The following is a 17,826-nucleotide window of genomic DNA, read 5'->3' as shown; positions in this document are numbered from 1 at the left end:
AGCATAAATGTCATAAACACAAATAACAGAATCAGGAGTTCAACAGATTCCAGCCAAGCTGCTGTATGCAGTCACATCAGCAGCAGCACAACCTTACACCTCAATTTCCACAGGGCGCCATTCTATTACGATTGCCCATGATTGCCCAAAAACAGTGCAAAAACGGGATGAAACAGCTTACTTCGGTTGCTTCCTAACATCTGGCTTATTAACTGCAGATGTAGGAACCTGCATGAAACAAAAGTAAAGGGCCTGTCACACCTTGACAATTTAGTGAGGCGTATACAGAAGTGTGAAAAATTTGGTGAATACACGAGCTACATCAAATAAATTATGCAGCTGTCACACCATGATGATTTAGCCAGCACATGTTGATGTATCAAAAATGCTGGCAATACACCATAGCTGACACATTCAGATAGGTTATGTGGTCATCCAGAACATGTAAAATTCATCTAAATACATCAATATGTGTTAGAGATAAGTTTGATATAAGTTACACATAGGTTCAGAGCGCATTATAAATACGTTTTGGGTACACTAGACATTATTTCAACACATTTTGACTTATGAGTAACTTACAAGTAACGTGTCAACAATCGCATAACTCACCTACAACTTATGGACCACGTATCCAGGACGTATGAGCCATATGCTAGCATGTGTCAAAAATATTCTGCATGCACAAAATTTTTCAATGACCTTGTCATACTATGATATATATCAGTGTGTTTCAATGTGGTCGTAACGTATACAAATCCTACCCATAACTTATTAGACCTACGCTAGCATATTCACCAAATTTTTAATACGTCGACATATGCAGGCTAAATCATCGAGGTGTGACAGGGCCATAAGGAGCTGTGCCCTCAGCTAGAATCACAACAAATGCTGCTTTGCTTCAACTTTATAATCCAGATGGTGCACAGTCAAACAAGTTTGAAGCTGTACTCAGTAGGAATACCCCTTTAAAGACATGTGAACATGACTGAAGCTGTTAAGACTGTGAACACCCAAAAGTTACCACGTACTAGTGACGATTTGGCAAATTGGGATGAAATTTTTGAACAGCTTGAAAATTTCAACCGATTTCAAAACTGGTGCCGATGATGGCCGTAACTACTACATATACCAAGTTTGTTCAAGATTGATGAAGATGGATCAAGAAGTTAGTGTGATGCTTCAAAACATACCCCGATTTGCTATTTGAGATGAAACGGGAAAGAATGGCGCTCTGTGGAATAGCTTCATAATGCAAGCAAGAATAGGGCTATCTAGACTGACAACACACTGTAACCCGTAGCGTTAACCCTAGACTACAGGGCAGTGATACAGAGCTTTACCAATATGAGGTACATAAACAACAGGGAACAGAGTGTGAGAGGTTGCAAAAAAGACATGCAGCGACATTCTGGTACACCGTGCTATTTGTCTGTCTGTTTGTTTGTCTGCTTGTGAACAGCCTGGGGCCCACAGTCTTTGTATGTAAGATGGTATCCTTTATCATCTGTCAAAAGTTTGATCCAGATCTGATCCAGATTACAGATTTTATGGCCATTTAAATTTGACATAAAAACCTCATTTAATGTATACGAGGTCTGTTAGAAAAGTATCCGACCTTTTTATTTTTGCAAAAACCATATGGATTTGAATCACGTGTGATTGCATCAGCCAAGCTTGAACCTTCGTGCGCATGCGTGAGTTTTTTCACACCTGTCAGTTGCGTCAATCGCCTGTGAGCAGGCTTTGTGTGAGCAGTGGTCCACCCCTCTCGTCGGATTTTTATTGCGAATAAAATGTCTGAACGATTTGGAGCTTTGCTGCATCAAATTTTTCCAGGAACTGTGAGAGACCTCCAGGTGGACACCATTCGGAAATTCAGATGGCTTTCAGGGATGATTTTATGGGGATTACACAGATTAAGGAGTGCTCCACCAGTTTAAAGACCGCCCACAGCATCTGAGAGCGCAGCGCACTCTGAGCACCGATTGACAGGCTGAAACCCCGCTGAAACAACCAGATCATTTCCAACGTGAAGGCTTTGTTGATCGGACGTTCTGACTTCCACAGAAATGGCAGAAGACGTGGACATCACCACGTTTTCGGCACATTCCACTGTTACAGGAGTTTTTGTCATGGAAAGAGAAGCGGATGGATGCGCCACGGAGCCGCTCATGGCGCGGACAAAAGCACCTCTGTGTTGGTCTCACAGGACGGCTTTCAGATGGCTTTCAGACGGCTTTTGGTGGCTTTTCAGTCGTGTGACTATCCGAGAAATTGTGAATGAGCTGGACATGCCAGGACATGTCCTGTGAAGCTTCATCACGGCGTTGCTTTGCGCCATGCGGCTCCATCCCGACGCGCAAATTTGTCCGCACGTCTGTCTCAATGTGCCGAAAAAGTGCTGATGTCCACGTCTTCTGCAGTTTCTGTAGAAGTCAGACGACGTCCCGGATCAACAAAGCCTTCACTTTGGAAATGAACGGCACATTCTACTGTTACAGGAGTTTTGTCATGGAAAGAGGAGCGGAGAAATTCGCGCGTCGGGACGGAGCCGCATGGCGCAAAGCAACGCCGTGATGAAGCCTCACAGGACATGTTCTGGCATGTCCAGCTCATTCACAATTTCTCGGATAGTCACACGACTGAAAAGCCACCGAAAGCCATCTGAAAGCCGTCCTGTGAGACCAACACGGAGGTGTTTGTCTGCGCCCTGAGCAGCTCCGTGGCGCATCCCTCCGTTTCTCTTTCCATGACAAAAACTCCTGTAACAGTGGAATGTGCCGAAAAAGTGGTGATGTCCACGTCTTCTGCCATTTCTGTGGAAGTCAGATGACGTCTCGGATCAACAAAGCCTTCACTTTGGAAATGATCTGGTTGTTTCAGCGGGGTTTGAGCCTGTCGATCGGTGCTCGGAGTGCGCCGCGTTCTCAGACTCTGTGGGCGGTCTTTAAACCGGCTGGAGCACTCCTTAATCTGTGTAATCCCCATAAAATCGTCCCTGAAAGCCATCTGAATTTTCTGAATGGTGTCCACCTGGAGGTCTCTCACAGTTTCTGGAAAAAATTGATGCAGCAAAGCTCCAAATCGTTCAGACATTTTATTCGCAATAAAAATCCGACGAGAGGGGTGGACCACTGCTCACACAAAGCCTGCTCACAGGCGAATGACGCAACCAACAGGCGTGAAAAAACTCACGCATGCGCACGAAGGTTCAAGCTTGGCTGATGCAATCACACGTGATTCAAATCCATATGGTTTTTGCAAAAAATAAAAAGGTTGGATACTTTTCTAACAGACCTCGTATTTTACATTATTTTAATCAAACATGCCCCAATTACTCTCATATTTGAATGTGAGGGGCAGAATGGCACTCACTATCGCCTGACAAACTTTGATCCAGATCTGATCCGGATTGCGGATCTTGTAGACATTTGAATTTAATATTGAAAAGCCCATTTGGTGTACATTTTGCATTATATCTCAATCAAAAGTGCCTCAATCATGCTCATTTGTGACAATGAGGTGCAAACTGTCACTCTCAATGAATAGATTCATTTGATCTGCATCTGATCCATATGATGGATTTAGGGCATTTGATTTTAACATTGAAAAGCCCTTTTGATCTATATTTTGTATATATATATATATATATATATTTAATGAAAAGCCACTTCGAACAGGACTTTGACCTTGAAAAATTTTCCAAGGTAAAAATTTGTGGATACCAGTGTTGGCGGAGGTTTGTGGTCTACGGGTGCGGTGCGCTAGTTGCTCTGGGATTGTGATACCAGAATACCACTCTTCTGAGTGCCCTTTATACAGTAAAATATTTTACGAGATTTAAAAAAAAAAAGTCTTGGTGAATGTATGTATTCAGAGTGCTTTCTAGTGTATGTAATCAATTGATCAACACCACCAGTAAAAGTAGATAGAACACTTGGAGGGCACCTTCTGTGAAAAAGATCAATGTGGGGAAAGAACATCTAAGCACTCAGTCAGATTGAGTTTGATGCCTGCAGGTCTCAGGCTTTTAGGCAATGTTTTTGCTATTCTCAGGTTTGGAAAATCTTTACAATGCACACTGAGATGTAGTACATGTCCTTTCAAGACAGCTACAATGTTGGGAAAGTGTAGGAACACGGACCCACAACAGGGGGCGCAAATGAACGGACAATGGAATAGGTCAAATAACAACACTTTACTGTTGCGAACGTGCACAACAAACACAACAAATTACAACAATGGACAAAGTTCAATTCACGAAGGTGTCGTGTGGGCAGGCTCGAAGATAGGAGACGCCTCTCCAAAGTAGAACCGGAACCACACGGTTTCCTCCGCCACAGGACCCCGGGAATACTGGAGCCGCCAAGTTCCGAACTCCAGGTGGCCACTGCCTCCGCGTGTCGGACCTGGTACTGCTGGCGAGGAACAAGAACACAATTAACGGGGCGCGTTTGCACCAGCAACCTGTACGGCAGGGAAGCTACCTCCACCTCTCGTTGGGGAAAAAAGTCTGCAATCACTCACAAAAATCACAAAGGTTACTGTCAAGCAGTCAGCTGAGATTATTACCTTCCAGGTAGAACGATATCTCGGCGATGAGGTGGAGATGCCGTCCTGCTGATATACCCCAGTGATAATTGCCGTCAGCTGTCTCAGGTGATGGGTGACAGCTGTTACCGAGGCTGCTCCTGTGGGGCGGCGGCGCCCTCTGGTGGTGGTGGGCCAGCAGTACCTCCTCTTCAGCGGCCCACACAACAGGACCCCCCCTCAAGGGCGCCTCCTGGCGCCCGACCGGGCTTGTCCGGGTGGCGACGGTAGAAGGCGGCCAGGAGGGCCGGGTCCAGGATGAAGCTCTTCTTCACCCAGGAGCGTTCTTCGGGACCATACCCCTCCCAGTCCACCAGATATTGAAAGCCCCGGCCCATCCGACGGACGTCCAACAACCGGCGCACTGTCCAAGCCGGCTCGCCATCGATGATCCGGGCAGGAGGTGGTGCCGGACCGGGTGTACAGAGGGGCGAGGTGTGATGGGGCTTGAGCTTCGACACATGAAACACAGGATGGATCCGCAGTGAGGCTGGAAGCTGAAGCCTCACTGCGGCGGGATTGATGACCTTGAGGATTTTAAACGGTCCTATGTACCTGTCCTGTAGTTTAGGGAGGCCACTTGTAGTGGGATGTCCTTGTGGAAACACACTTCCTGCCCGGGGCGATACGTAGGGGCCGGGGTCCGCCGCCGGTCTGCATGGGTCTTCGCCCTCATCCGGGCCTTCAACAAAGCAGAACGGGCGGCGCGCACACCCGATGGCACTTCCGCAGGTGGGCCTGGACCGAGGGCACACCGACCTCCCCCTCAACCACCGGGAACAACGGGGGCTGATACCCAAAAACACCTCAAAGGGGGAGAGGCCGGTGGCTGATGACACTTGACTGTTGTGGGCGTACTCGATCCAGGCCAGATGAGTACTCCAGGCCGCCGGGTGCGCGGCTGTCACACAACGCAGTGTTGCTCCATTGCTTGATTGGCCCGCTCTGCTTCCGTTGGTCTGGGGGTGATACCCGGACGAGAGACTGACCGTGGCCCCCAGTTCCCGGCAAAAGTCCTCCAGACATGCGAGGAGAACTGGGGACCGCGATCGGACGATGTCTGATGGTATCCCATGCGGACGACGTGGTGGACCAGGAGGTCCGCCGTCTCCTGGGCCGTAGGGAGCTTCGGGAGGGCCACGAAGTGGGCCGCCTTGGAGAATCGGTCCACTATCGTGAGGATCACGGTGTTTCCCTGGGACGGCGGGAGGCCCGTGACAAAATCCAGGCCGATGTGGGACCAGGGGCGATGAGGCACGGGCAGCGGCTGTAGCAGTCCCGGAGCCTTGCGATGGTCGGCCTTGCCCCTGGCACAGGTGGTACAGGCCTGGATATAGTCCCGGACGTCGGCCTCCAGGGACGCCATCAGAAGCACTGCCGGACAACTGCCACGGTTCTTCGCACCCCTGGGTGACAGGAGAGCTTAGAGCCGTGACAGAAGTCCAGGACTGCAGCCCTTGCCTCTGGTGGACGTAAAGTCTGTTCTTTGGTCCAGTCCCGGGGTCCGGGCTTCGTGCCAGGGCCTCCCGGACAGTTCTCTATACGTCCCAGGTGAGGGTGGCCACGATAGTGGACTCCGGGATGATGGGTTCCGGTGGATCCGACAACTCCGCTTTGACCTCGTTTCGTGTACCCGGGACAAGGCATCCGACTTCTGGTTCTTGGTCCGGGCCGGTAGGTGATGCGGAAGTCAAAACGGCCGAAGAACAGTGACCAGCGGGCTTGCCTGGGATTCAGCCGCTTGGCGGTCCTGATATATTCCAGGTTCGGTGGTCAGTGAAAACCGTGAATGGCACGGACGTTCCCTCCAACAGGTGTCTCCACTCTTCAAGAGCCTCTTTCACCGCAAGGAGTTCTCGGTTGCCGACGTCATAGTTCCGTTCAGCCGGGGTCAACCTGCGGGAAAAATAGGCACACGGATGAAGGACCTTATCGGTCTTCCCACTCGGGACAGCACAGCCTATCCTGAGTCCGAGGCATCCACTTCAACCACTAACTGGCGACTAGGATCGGGCTGCACCAGAACGGGTGCAGACGAGAAGCGCCGTTTCAACTCCTTGAACGCGGCATCGCAACGATCCGACCAGGTGAAGGGGACTTTTGGTGAGGTCAGGGCTGTCAGGGGGCTAGCAACCTGGCTGTAGCCCTTAATGAACCTCCTGTAGAAATTCGCAAAGCCGAGGAACTGTTGCAGCTTCCTACGGCTTGTGGGTTGGGGCCAGTCTCTCACCGCTGCAACCTTGGCCGGATCAGGAGCGACGGAGTTGGGGGAGATGATGAACCCCAGGAAGGACAAAGAAGTGCGGTGAAACTCACAATTCTCGCCCTTAACAAACAGCCGGTTCTCCAAAACCGCTGCAGGACCTGACGTACATGCGGACATGGGTCTCAGGATCGGAGAAAAGATGAGTATGTCGTCTAAATATACGAAGACGAATCGGTGCAGGAAGTCCCGCAAGACATCATTAACCAATGCTTGGAACGTCGCGGAGCATTTGTAAGACCGAACGGCATGACCAGGTACTCAAAATGACCTAACGGGGTGTTAAATGCCGTCTTCCACTCGTCTCCCTTCCGGATCGAACCAGGTGATACGCATTCCTAAGATCAAGCTTGGTGAATATCTTGGCTCCATCAGGGGCGTGAACACCGAATCCAACAAGGGTAAGGGGTATCGGTACGAACCGTGATTTCGTTCAGCCCCTGTAATCAATGCATGGACGTAACCGCCATCCTTTTTCCCCCACAAAAAAGAAACCCGCCCATCGGGGAGGTGGAATTCCGGATCAACCCGGCAGCCAAAGAGTCCCGGATGTAGGTCTCATTGATTCGCGTTCAGGTCGTGAGAGGTTGTACAGCCTGCTGGACGGGAACTCAACGCCTGGAACCAAATCAATGGCACAATCATACGGGCGGTGCGGGGGAAGGGTGAGTGCCAGATCCTTGTGAACACCTCCGCAAGGTCATGGTACTGCACCGGCACCGTATAGATTGGGCGGGCTCTGACCCTCCCTGGCCTGGGAACCGGGAGGAACCGAGGAACCTAAACATACCCGATGGCAGGTCTCGCTCCATGGACAACTACCCGGACGGCCAATCGATCCGGGGATTGTGCTTCAACATCCAGGGAAAACCTAAAATCACACGGGAGGTGGCCGGAGTTACAAAAAACTCGATCTCTCCCGGTGATCCCCGACACACCAGAGTTACGGGGGTGTTGGGGTGATGGAGGGAGTAGGGAGCCATCTAGTGCCCGTACTGCACAGGCGAGGTAAGCGCCACCAGAGGGAACCCTGTCTCCCTGGCCCATTTGCTATCAAGCAAATTCCCTTCTGAGCCCGTGTCCACCAGTGTGGGGCTTCAGGGTTAAATCCTCATAAAGGATTGTAACTGGGAGTCGTGTGGCGATGTGGGTGTGTCCCACGTGAACGTCTCGGCCCCCCCTAGCCCAGTGTCTAGGGGCGGGCGTTGGTGTTAACCGTTCGGGGCAGTCTCTACCTGATGCTCAATCGAGCCACAAACAAAACACGCTCCGCGGGCCAGCCTCCTTTGTGTGACCGGTGCCCTAAATGTTGCCCTACTCGTGTCCATAGCTTCGTCAGCAGGGGGAGCTGTGATCGCACGGAGCGCAGGGGCCGTGGAGTGGGGGAGGGCGGAACGCGGTGGAACCGGAGGAAGGGAGAGGGACGACGCGTGCCTGGCCACGCCCTTCGTCTCGTTCCGACGGCGCATTTAACCGATTGTTAATCGTATGACAAGATCGATAAGCCATCCAAATCCCGCGGTTCGTCCTTAGCACCAGGTGCTCCTTGAGGACCAATGACAGTCCGTTTACGAAGGCGGCGCGGAGGGCAGTGCTATTCCAGCCGGACCTCGCAGCCGCGATGCGGAAGTCGACTGCATAGGCAGCTGCGCTCGGCGCCCCGTCTCATGACAGCAGCACGGCTGAAGCGGTCTCTCCTCTATTAGGGTGATGAACACTGTTCTGAGCTCCCTCACAAACCCATCATATGTCAGAAGGAGCCGGAACTTGCTCCCAGAGCCCAGGTGCCTTTTTTCCAATCTAGCTGAAAATTCATGTCTGGAAAGTTATTCTCTGTTGCACTCCATGACGCTGTGTAACTGGTAATGCAACAGATAGAAGCTGCACTATGCACAGTCATAGTCACATCCATAAAAGTCTATAACTCCTTCAGACTTGTTGTGGGTGTCATGGTGGGTTGTATCACTCACCTCCTTCTTGCACAGTCACTCACTATTCTAGACATATTGAGGCACTGTATCAGGCTGCTTCTGTTTCTTAGTAATTAATGTAAATTTGTTCCAAGACATATTCAAGAATTTTAAAATGTTATTGTTTCTATTCCCTGAATTGCTTAAAGAAAACTGTTAGTGAAAGTGATGATTTATAGTCATCAAAAGATGGCGTAACTGTGTCCAGTATACATTTATGTTTATGCTTTTTATTTTAAAATAAGTTTTTGTTGTTGCTCAATAATTTGGGACATTTTTGAAACTATTCTGATAATACAAAAGTGGTTAATTTACATTGATTTCTAAAGCTACAATTAATTTCTTACTTCAGATATGGGGGTGCCAGTAATTCTGACCAGGACTGTACTTACGTATTCACACACTCACCTCCATTATTCACACATGGCTTAATGATTGAGCCCCACTGTGGAGCTAAAACATTTGTACAGCTGAAATCCCATTAAGATCCATTAAGATAAGTGAGACAGCAGTACTGCCTGTGTCAAACAAAAATATCAGCAGTTCTAGTTGTGTTGATGTTTCACAAATGCACCTCACTGGAATACAGATGTGCTGAAAATGAGCAGAAGTAAATTAACCTTCCAAGGCTTTAGTTTTAAAGCTGAGACAATTAGTTGACTATCAGGAATGATTCAGCTCTTGTATTAAGTGGTTTAGGTGGATGTGATGGGAGAAACTGCACATAGTTCAAATTTCTTTGTTGCATTACCAGTTAGAGCTTTGAGGTTGAGCATATGAGAGAAGGATTGAATGCCCTGTCCTGATGGCGCGCTGTTGAAAGCACAGAACACAAAGCTATTTGGTTTGTGTCCAAGTCCTTGTCACTTTTTATGGGCTTAATTATCTGGTTCATTATTCACAGGCATTTTGATGGTATGTCCTGAAGTCAAACAGTGTCACCTGTCAGACTAGAGCGCAAAACACACAGTGCTGGGGTGTTGAATGGATGCAACAGACTTTGCGTGTCATGAACTTGCCCCTGTCAGGCATTTTTTGAATAATTCAAAGTTTAACTACTTTAGACCTACTTTTTAGTAGTCTGAAGTACAGTTTCTTGTGATTGGCTATAGGAGTACGCCTGCTTTGCTCCTGACCACACCTCATTTTTAGACCAACACTAACCTGGAAGCTTAAGGGGTATTGGGATCTGGAGAACGTGAGCACTGGTCATGAAAATGACATCTGCATCTGGTGAAAATGAGTAATGATGCTTGTGTTGCCCGTGCACCGCTTTGTACAGAGGAGAAGACGGGGGCCTAAAGCCCTATTCAGATGGGGTTACTTGTATTTTGGGAGGTGGGTTCAAGTAATAATTCTCAGAAATTCTCAGTAAATGTTCAATTTCAGTCATTTTTACAGACTGCAAGCTCCCTTCACAGTAAAGATTCCACCAGCTTTTACCTTCTGTAAAATGCGCCATAAAAATGACCCCAGGATATATTAATCCATTGTGAATAGACATGTCCGTAGCATCTTGTGGACAAGTTTTCTACCATTTATCTCAAGTGTGGAGGTGCTTACAGGTATTCAGAAGTTGTGCCAAAAGCAGAAATTTTACTTGCATGCTTTAGTATTATGTATGTAGAATTGCTGTTTAAATCTGTTTGAACATATTACGGCTACAGTCTATTAAATGACGTGATCGTGTTTGGGACAGCACCTCACCTCTGTATTTCCACACTGTGCACCTTGTTCTACAGCATGTACTTTGAACAGCGTGTCTTTTGTTTGTTTTTTAATCATTGAATGTTCATTTCGTAGCAAACATATGTCATTTTACTTCTGGTAACTAGAACATAGTGAAGGAGTTCAAGTACCTCGGGGTCTTGTTCACTAGTGAGGGGACAGTGGAGCATGAGATTGGCTGGAGAATTGGCGCAGCAGGGGCGGTGTTGCATTCGCTCTAGTGTACTGTTGTGACAAAAAGGAGCGGAGCCAAAAGGCAAAGCTCTTGATATACCAGTTATCAAAACTTTTTGGTTAGCTGTGTCCACCACTGGATAGGACGAGCTAACATTAGCATCGCACAGTGACAGGAGGAGCTAATGGTAAAAGCTGTCTTCACTCCTACTCTCACCTGTGGTCATGAGGGTTGGGTCATGCCCGAAAGAACTACATCGCGGCTACAAGCGGCTGGAATAGGTTTCATCAGGAGGGTGGCTGGTGTCTCCCTAATGCTGCGTTCACACCGGGCGCAATGCGAGCGACAGCAGCGACAGGTTGCCATGTAATCCTTATGGAACGACGCGTTTTGGCGCCAAGTCATGCAGCGCGACGAGATGGACGCGAATGAAGCAACGCGAGTGAAGCGATTTTGAGCAATTGCCGCGTTGCCCTCCTCCCCAAGTTGAAAAATCTGAACTTTTTCATCTCGTCGTGCCTCGATGACCAATCAGGGACTGAATATGTAGTGACGTGGAGATGTCTGGAGTTTGACTGAAGATGTGAACATGTCCTGTATCTGGTAGCAGCCTGTGAGCAGGACTTGTCTCTTTTGTCCTTTATTTCACAGTTATGACAGAGTTTTTGGAGCGAGCAGCAGCCCCTCAGCAGCGGGAGTGGAGTTCCTTTCTCTTTTTATTTTGCGTGCGTGCGCGAGCGAATCATCCATGGAGATTTTACTTATTAACTGCACAGATGTATAATAAAACAAATGGTGACTGGTTTCTAAATACAATTATGACAGTTTTTTTGGGGGGGAAGAGCGAGCTGCAGCCTCACAGCAAGCAGCGGAGTTTTTAAAAAAACTTTTTTTAATTATTTACATGTGCGTGCGTGAACGGGACAGTTGGTCCTCAAATTGGGTCCCGCAGAGGCGGAAGGACCGCTGAAAGCAGCCGTCATCCAGATGCAGCTTCTGCAGCAAATAATGATACTCCCTGAATTGGGCGCTTTCCACAACAACTCGCTCTGTGTGATCAAGATACGTCATGTTAACTTGACTGACAACCGGAGCCGGCGAGCGGAATGGAAGCTCCTCCTATTTGATGACGCACCGGGGCGAGTTTTCACAGCAAAAGCAGAGCGACACACCGGGCGAAGGAGGTGCGTCCGTCGCCACGCGACCCCCGCGAATTTGTAGCGTCTGATCGTGCCCGGTGTGAACGCGGCATTAGAGATAAGATGAGAAGCTCGACCATTCATGAGTTCAGAGTAGAGCCACTGCTCCTTAGTGTTGAAAGGAGCCACCTGAGGTGGTTTGGACATCTGGTAAGGATGCCCCCTGGGCACCTCCTTAGGGAGGTATTCCAGGCACGTCCAGCTGGGAGGACTCCCTGGGGAAGACCCAGGACTTGGTGGAGAGATTATATCTCCACACTGGCCTGGGAACACCTCAGTATCCCCCAGTCAGAGGTAGCTAATGTGTCCCAGGAAGGGGTCTGGGGTCCCTTTCTAGAGCTGTTGCCCCCGCGACCCGATCCCGGATAAGCGGTTGAAGATGACTGAGTGAGTAACTACAACATTAATTGCATTTTGTTTTAGTGAACCAGAAATGTGGTTCAGAAATAGGCCACCTATATCACTATGTGTGAGGAGGCTTCAGTCCTGTTGGTGCTGTGGTTAGATAAGTCTCCCTGTCACATCTCGGATTTAATTAAGAGAATACCTAAGGGAAGACAGAGACAGTTGTGCCATTAGCTGTACGGTCAGACTCCCACAGGCAGCATCTGCCTTTCTCCTGTGATGTAATTTTACAACATAATAAAAGTAAGAACTCCCCCTGGGCCACACCTTGGAAGAGCACAAACCAGCAGACGTTTGGTTGCATAAATTTAGTTCCTGTTCCAGTCAAAGTGCTTAAACCCCAGGATATTAGGGATATCAGAAGTGCACGTGTGGCTTCCTGTGGATGCACGTGAGCCTGCAAAAGGCACTGCACAATGTTCAGAGGCCTTTTATTTATTTTTATAAAGTAGCACGTTGTTAGAGGCGAGGACTGTGAATACAAAAGGCACGATTTTAAAAATGATAGTTTAAAAGAAAGAAAGCACAAAATTGAACGTGGTGTCGTTCGGGTAGTGAGATGGCAGGAAACGTTGCTGTGCATGAAAATTGTTTTGTTTGCTGTCTGCAGGAAAATGGATGGACCTCGCACACCAAGAGACGAGAGGCGAAGAGCGCAACATAATGAAGGTGGGTAATTAAGTGTGCTTGTATTTTTTGATTTCATTGCAGACAGTGTAGTACAATGCAGTCATGCCTAAATAGAGCTTTTTTGCTGTGTTGGGAAAAATAGCCAAATTATTATTTTAATACATCTGTTTTAGGGTCTGCCACTAGAGACTGCTGTTGAGCTGTCAAAGATTACAGTATTTTTTTTTCACTTTACAACGAATGAAAGATAAATCTGATTTTTCTAAAGAAAAATACCCAGTCTTCACATGATGAATGTATTTTAATCTTTGCTATTTCTTAATAACACCTCCAATAGTTGAGAGGCGGCGAAGAGACAAGATTAACAACTGGATTGTCACTCTGTCTAAAATCATCCCAGACTGCAGTATAGACAGCACCAAGACTGGAGCGGTAAAGCAACCCATTTCTGAGCTCTGCCTCCAACATGGGCTCTTTTTAAATTGCTGCCTTTCACACCTGTGACATTTCTGTCCTTTCAGAGTAAGGGAGGGATTTTATCCAAAGCATGCGACTACATCCACGAGCTGAGGCAAAGCAACCAGCGGCTGCAGGAAAGCCTGAAGGAAGTGGAGAGGATACAAGTGGACAATGAATTATGCAGGCAGCAGGTATAAGTTCAACTACATCAATTCCAGGGCTGCAACTATTGATTGTTTCTTAATTGAGCATCCCATTATGTTTTTATCATAATTGTGAAATCCAATTAGAAGACTTTGACGATACAGAGGCAGTATAATTGCTTGACAACTTTCCTCCCAACACAGCTATCATTTGTGCAAAGCATGTTTGAATCAAGACATTAAATGTAGTTTCACACAAGCTATTTTTACTGTTGTAATACTGACTGATTTTCAGCCGTGACAAAAATGTGTGCACAGGATTGCAACTGACTGCATCAATGTTAGCTACTAAATATTGTCTTATTGTTCTGATTGTCACATCCAAGACACATTTAAGGGACTTTGCCCACCTTTCTTTGGGCAAGTTACAGGCATTTGTCGCAGTGTTATCTATAGATTCAGTCATATCCATGTATTTACACAGAGGAAGCACGTCCACATTAAAAGGCTCTGCTCTCCACTGCGTTCTACATGAGCGTCTTGCAGAGTACTCTGTGCGCATGCACCAAACAATTTCACAATGATCTATTCAGAATTCAGGGGGTGACATGGGATGGTTAGGGCTTAGTTGGGAAATACAACCTTTGAGTACAAATGGATTACTCCATTGGTTCGGTGTACTGAAATGAATGTTTCTTAATATTTGGTGACAACATTGAACTCCTGTGTTCTTTTCTTTTTTAAACAAGGTGGATTGCATCTCAATGTGTCACAAAACATAATTACATCCCCATAATTCTGTTCCTGCATCAGCCAAAAGCCATGCAGTGCAATTTTATTTTGCACACAGCAGTGCAAAAGTAAAATCGAGTCTTTAATAAGCGGATGACCGCTCTTTCCCCATTGTGAACCAGTACAACGGTATTCAGCTTGTGAGCTGAATGTACATTTTTAGCCATACATACTGGCTTAGATGGTACAACGCCCACTACCATTTAAGGCAGTGATCACAGCCAACACACATCTTATTCATTCAGTGGTTAATGGACCCGTGCTCTGGTTCAGAGTGTGATAACTACATGGATAAAACGGTTCCTTAAGGCAGAAAATTTTCCTGAAGGTTTTTCATTCATTAAGTTCCTTTAGGAACCGTTGCAGCCGTAATCAGGTCCACTCTTTGGTGTGGCTGGAACATGCGGTGCCAAATGAGAATTCCACAGGTCTAAAAGCAGAGCCGCTAACGAATGTCTCCGTGTGTAGCTGATGTGCTTTGAGGTAGTTTGGTGTGCCACATAAACTGTGATATAATAAGGCACAACGCCACATCAGGCATGCGTATGTGTATGTGAAGACTGAAATTACTTTGCTTTTGAATGCGTTGCAGCAACTTTGTCACATGTCTCAGAAGCGCAAAATCCACGTAGGCCCGCATGTCTGCTCATTTTTTGTGAAACAAACCCCTTGAGATTTTAGGGTGTAGCTTATTATCATAGCCCAACACAAAAAAAGAGGATCAAGGAGCTTGCACTCACATAATGAGAAAGTGTTACCTGAAATCTGTGGTTTAAGAAATGCTGGGAATAACTAAGTGCATGCTAATACACTAACGATATTGTGAAATCTGGCAGCTCTGAGGGCGCCGCGCCTCCTCACTGGATCCTTGCCCTGCAGGCACTTACCAATATATCCTTATTGTGATGCGCTAAGCTCAGTAACTTTCCTCTTCGTGGATCAGCGGGCAAGCAGCGAGTTTGGCTTTCAGTCAAGAGGTGACATATATGTCATAGTTCGATAAGCCACAAAGTTATGGACAGGGTTGTCAGTGAAACCCCATCTTTAATCCCAGGGATTGTGTAGCATCCTTGTGTTCATTACCCAGAGCTGCCGCTCTTGTCTTCAAAAGTAAAAGTTTGGTCTGGAAACTCTGAGCTATACTTAGCTGTCACGGGAATGAAGGTGTTGATAATGAGATTTTACTTATTTATTATTTATTGTTTGTTCCTAAGATTGAAGAACTGAAGAATGAGAACGCTTTGCTCCGGGCGCAGCTACAGCAGCACGGCATTGAAATGGTTGGAGAAAACACCGCCGCAGTGAAAAAGAGAGAGCGAGAGTGAGCAGAGGAGGGGGAGGAGGAGCGCCACCACGCAATACACCTTACAGGCACGGCGTCAAAGAATTCAAGAGGAGAATGGACGAGTGAAGAATTTTCTTTTAGAGAATGGGTCCTTCCTTGGGTTTGCAGGCCGTGAACCCTTCCAGCAGCCAGCCGTGGCTGATTATGACTGTTCTAGTTTCTTTTGAGATAAATACCTTTTAATGTCTTCAGAGGAAATAATGGGGGGGGAGGAGAAGCCCTTCCACCTTCAGAGCACAACGTCTGCTGAACTCCATCACCAGTTTTGTATTGATGTAGCTCACTCATGGACTGTTTGTCACCGTGTTCCCTGTCAGCATAATCCCTATTATTCATTTGAAGGAAAAAAAGTCCTGCTTTTATTCTGTTGTCTGTGGTTTTTGAGTTCTGTATTGTTATTTTTAGCTGCTTTAATTTATTAGTCTGCTTGCTGTTAGAATCCTCTATGGAGACAAGTTACACTGAAACTCATGCATAGTTTTTTTTTTTTCTCCCCTCCCTTTCTTTTTAAACAAAATATGCAAAAACCGTGTGATTATAGTCAGAAGTTATACTTTGACACGTGTCAAAGTAACACACATAGCTTTCCGGTCCTGACGGACAGAGGAGGAGCAGTTGCTTTTTGATGTACAGCGGCGTGGTAAATACAACTTGCAGTGTGTTCAGACATGCTACATACTTTTAGAAATGTCACCACTCAGTAAGCCCATGTTTCTTTTCTGCTTTAATGACCTTTGGAAAAGTGACTCCACGTGGTAGAAAAACAGTCTGTGGTTGACATCTTAAATCCTGTCTCACCTGACCTCCCAAAGCCACTCTGGGTGTGGTCTGTTGTACTGCTGACCACGCCCAGCTATGCTGCAGCAAGATAGACTCAGCAATGTTTGGACTGAGCCACCACTAGGTGGGAGTGCAAGCACAATTGTGTGTGTGTGTGTGTGTGTGTGTGTGTGTTTATAATCTGGACAATGTTCAGCTTGATTATTGTCGGGGCAGGTATAAAGGTGCTCTACTTGAATCGCTGTGTACGCACTTAATAAGGAAATGAGATGAATTGAGCTGACGCTAAAAACTCAGTTGTTCAGACAGGAATGAACTGTGGAACTTGAAGGTGATCAGCACCCACCTCTGGATTGTGGCCTGAAGGAGAGCGCAGCACATATTCCAACGTTTGCTAAACAAAAATTAAACAGAAGTGCAGTGGCTTTTTGTTTGTTTTGAAAATATTTTCTTGTGTCATATACCAGTGTGTCTCGCTACATGCTACTAAGCCCTGTGTTCCATTTGAAGATGGTGGCAATTTTGGTGTTGCAACACTTGAAATGGCGCTGATTTGTGCACGAGGGGAGGCACCCTGCAGGAGCGGCGCTCAAGACTCTGCTCGCGGGGGGTGGGGGTGCACACAAATCCTGGCTGCATTTCTTAGCGCAGCGAAAACCTTCTGTGTGTGGAACAGGTGGAAACTTGACATGATCTCACATTTCTCCACCCATCAATCAACCAGTAATTGTTCTAATGGGTTGTACAGATGGAAACTGTTTTAATGTTGATAATTTTTCTGAATGAAACTTTGTTTTTTCTTTCTTTCTTACCCCTCTCTCCACACTTGGGCGGTGTGAATGCAGCCGCTTATTACTGCACTGTTTTTTGTCCTGTACAGCTGAGGATCCAGCACAACAAAACCACCCGTGTTGACCCTCTGCAAAGTTAGACGGAATTTCACATTTTTAATATTTCAGACTGTGTAATGGAAGCGGTGGACACGCTGCTTTGCAGATACTGCTTAATTCAGACATGATGTAGATGGTGTCTGATTCATCAGAGAAGGCCTGCAGCCAGAGTTGAATGATGATGTTTGCAGCAGTTTTTGTACACCTCAGTGAGAGGAGAGCAGAGACTGAATGTGAAGACATGAATAATGATTCATACGATGGATGATCACAAATGAAAGGTCATTTATGGCTACTTCCCCTTGTCTTGAATTTCTTTTGAACAAAGGAAGGAAAGAGGCTCATTTCTGTAGCAGTGTCACTGTTCTCAGGATAGATTCTAAGAGAAGTTTTCTAAATAAATGGAAAAATTAAAAGTTTGATGATGTAATAACTTCAGCAGAACTCACTCTGA

The 17,826-nt window shown here is 46.9% G+C and overlaps 1 protein-coding gene across 1 annotated transcript in view; it reads left to right on the top strand.

Annotated features, from left to right (window-relative positions):
* The window catches only part of LOC117513898 (upstream stimulatory factor 2), a 107,933-nt gene extending 91,887 nt beyond the window's left edge, over positions 1-16,046 (top strand). Inside the window, 4 exon segments of the mRNA XM_034174137.1 lie at positions 12,944-13,002; positions 13,301-13,395; positions 13,485-13,613; positions 15,572-16,046. Coding sequence (XP_034030028.1) covers positions 12,944-13,002; positions 13,301-13,395; positions 13,485-13,613; positions 15,572-15,682 — 394 coding nt within the window. The 3' untranslated portion in view covers positions 15,683-16,046.
* The last annotated feature ends 1,780 nt before the right edge of the window (positions 16,047-17,826 follow it).

Source organism: Thalassophryne amazonica, chromosome 7 (assembly GCF_902500255.1).
Source record: "Thalassophryne amazonica chromosome 7, fThaAma1.1, whole genome shotgun sequence".
Classification (NCBI taxonomy): Eukaryota; Metazoa; Chordata; class Actinopteri; order Batrachoidiformes; family Batrachoididae; genus Thalassophryne; species Thalassophryne amazonica.
Note: the sequence above shows the minus strand (reverse complement) of the source record. Positions and strands in the feature narration are given on the sequence as shown.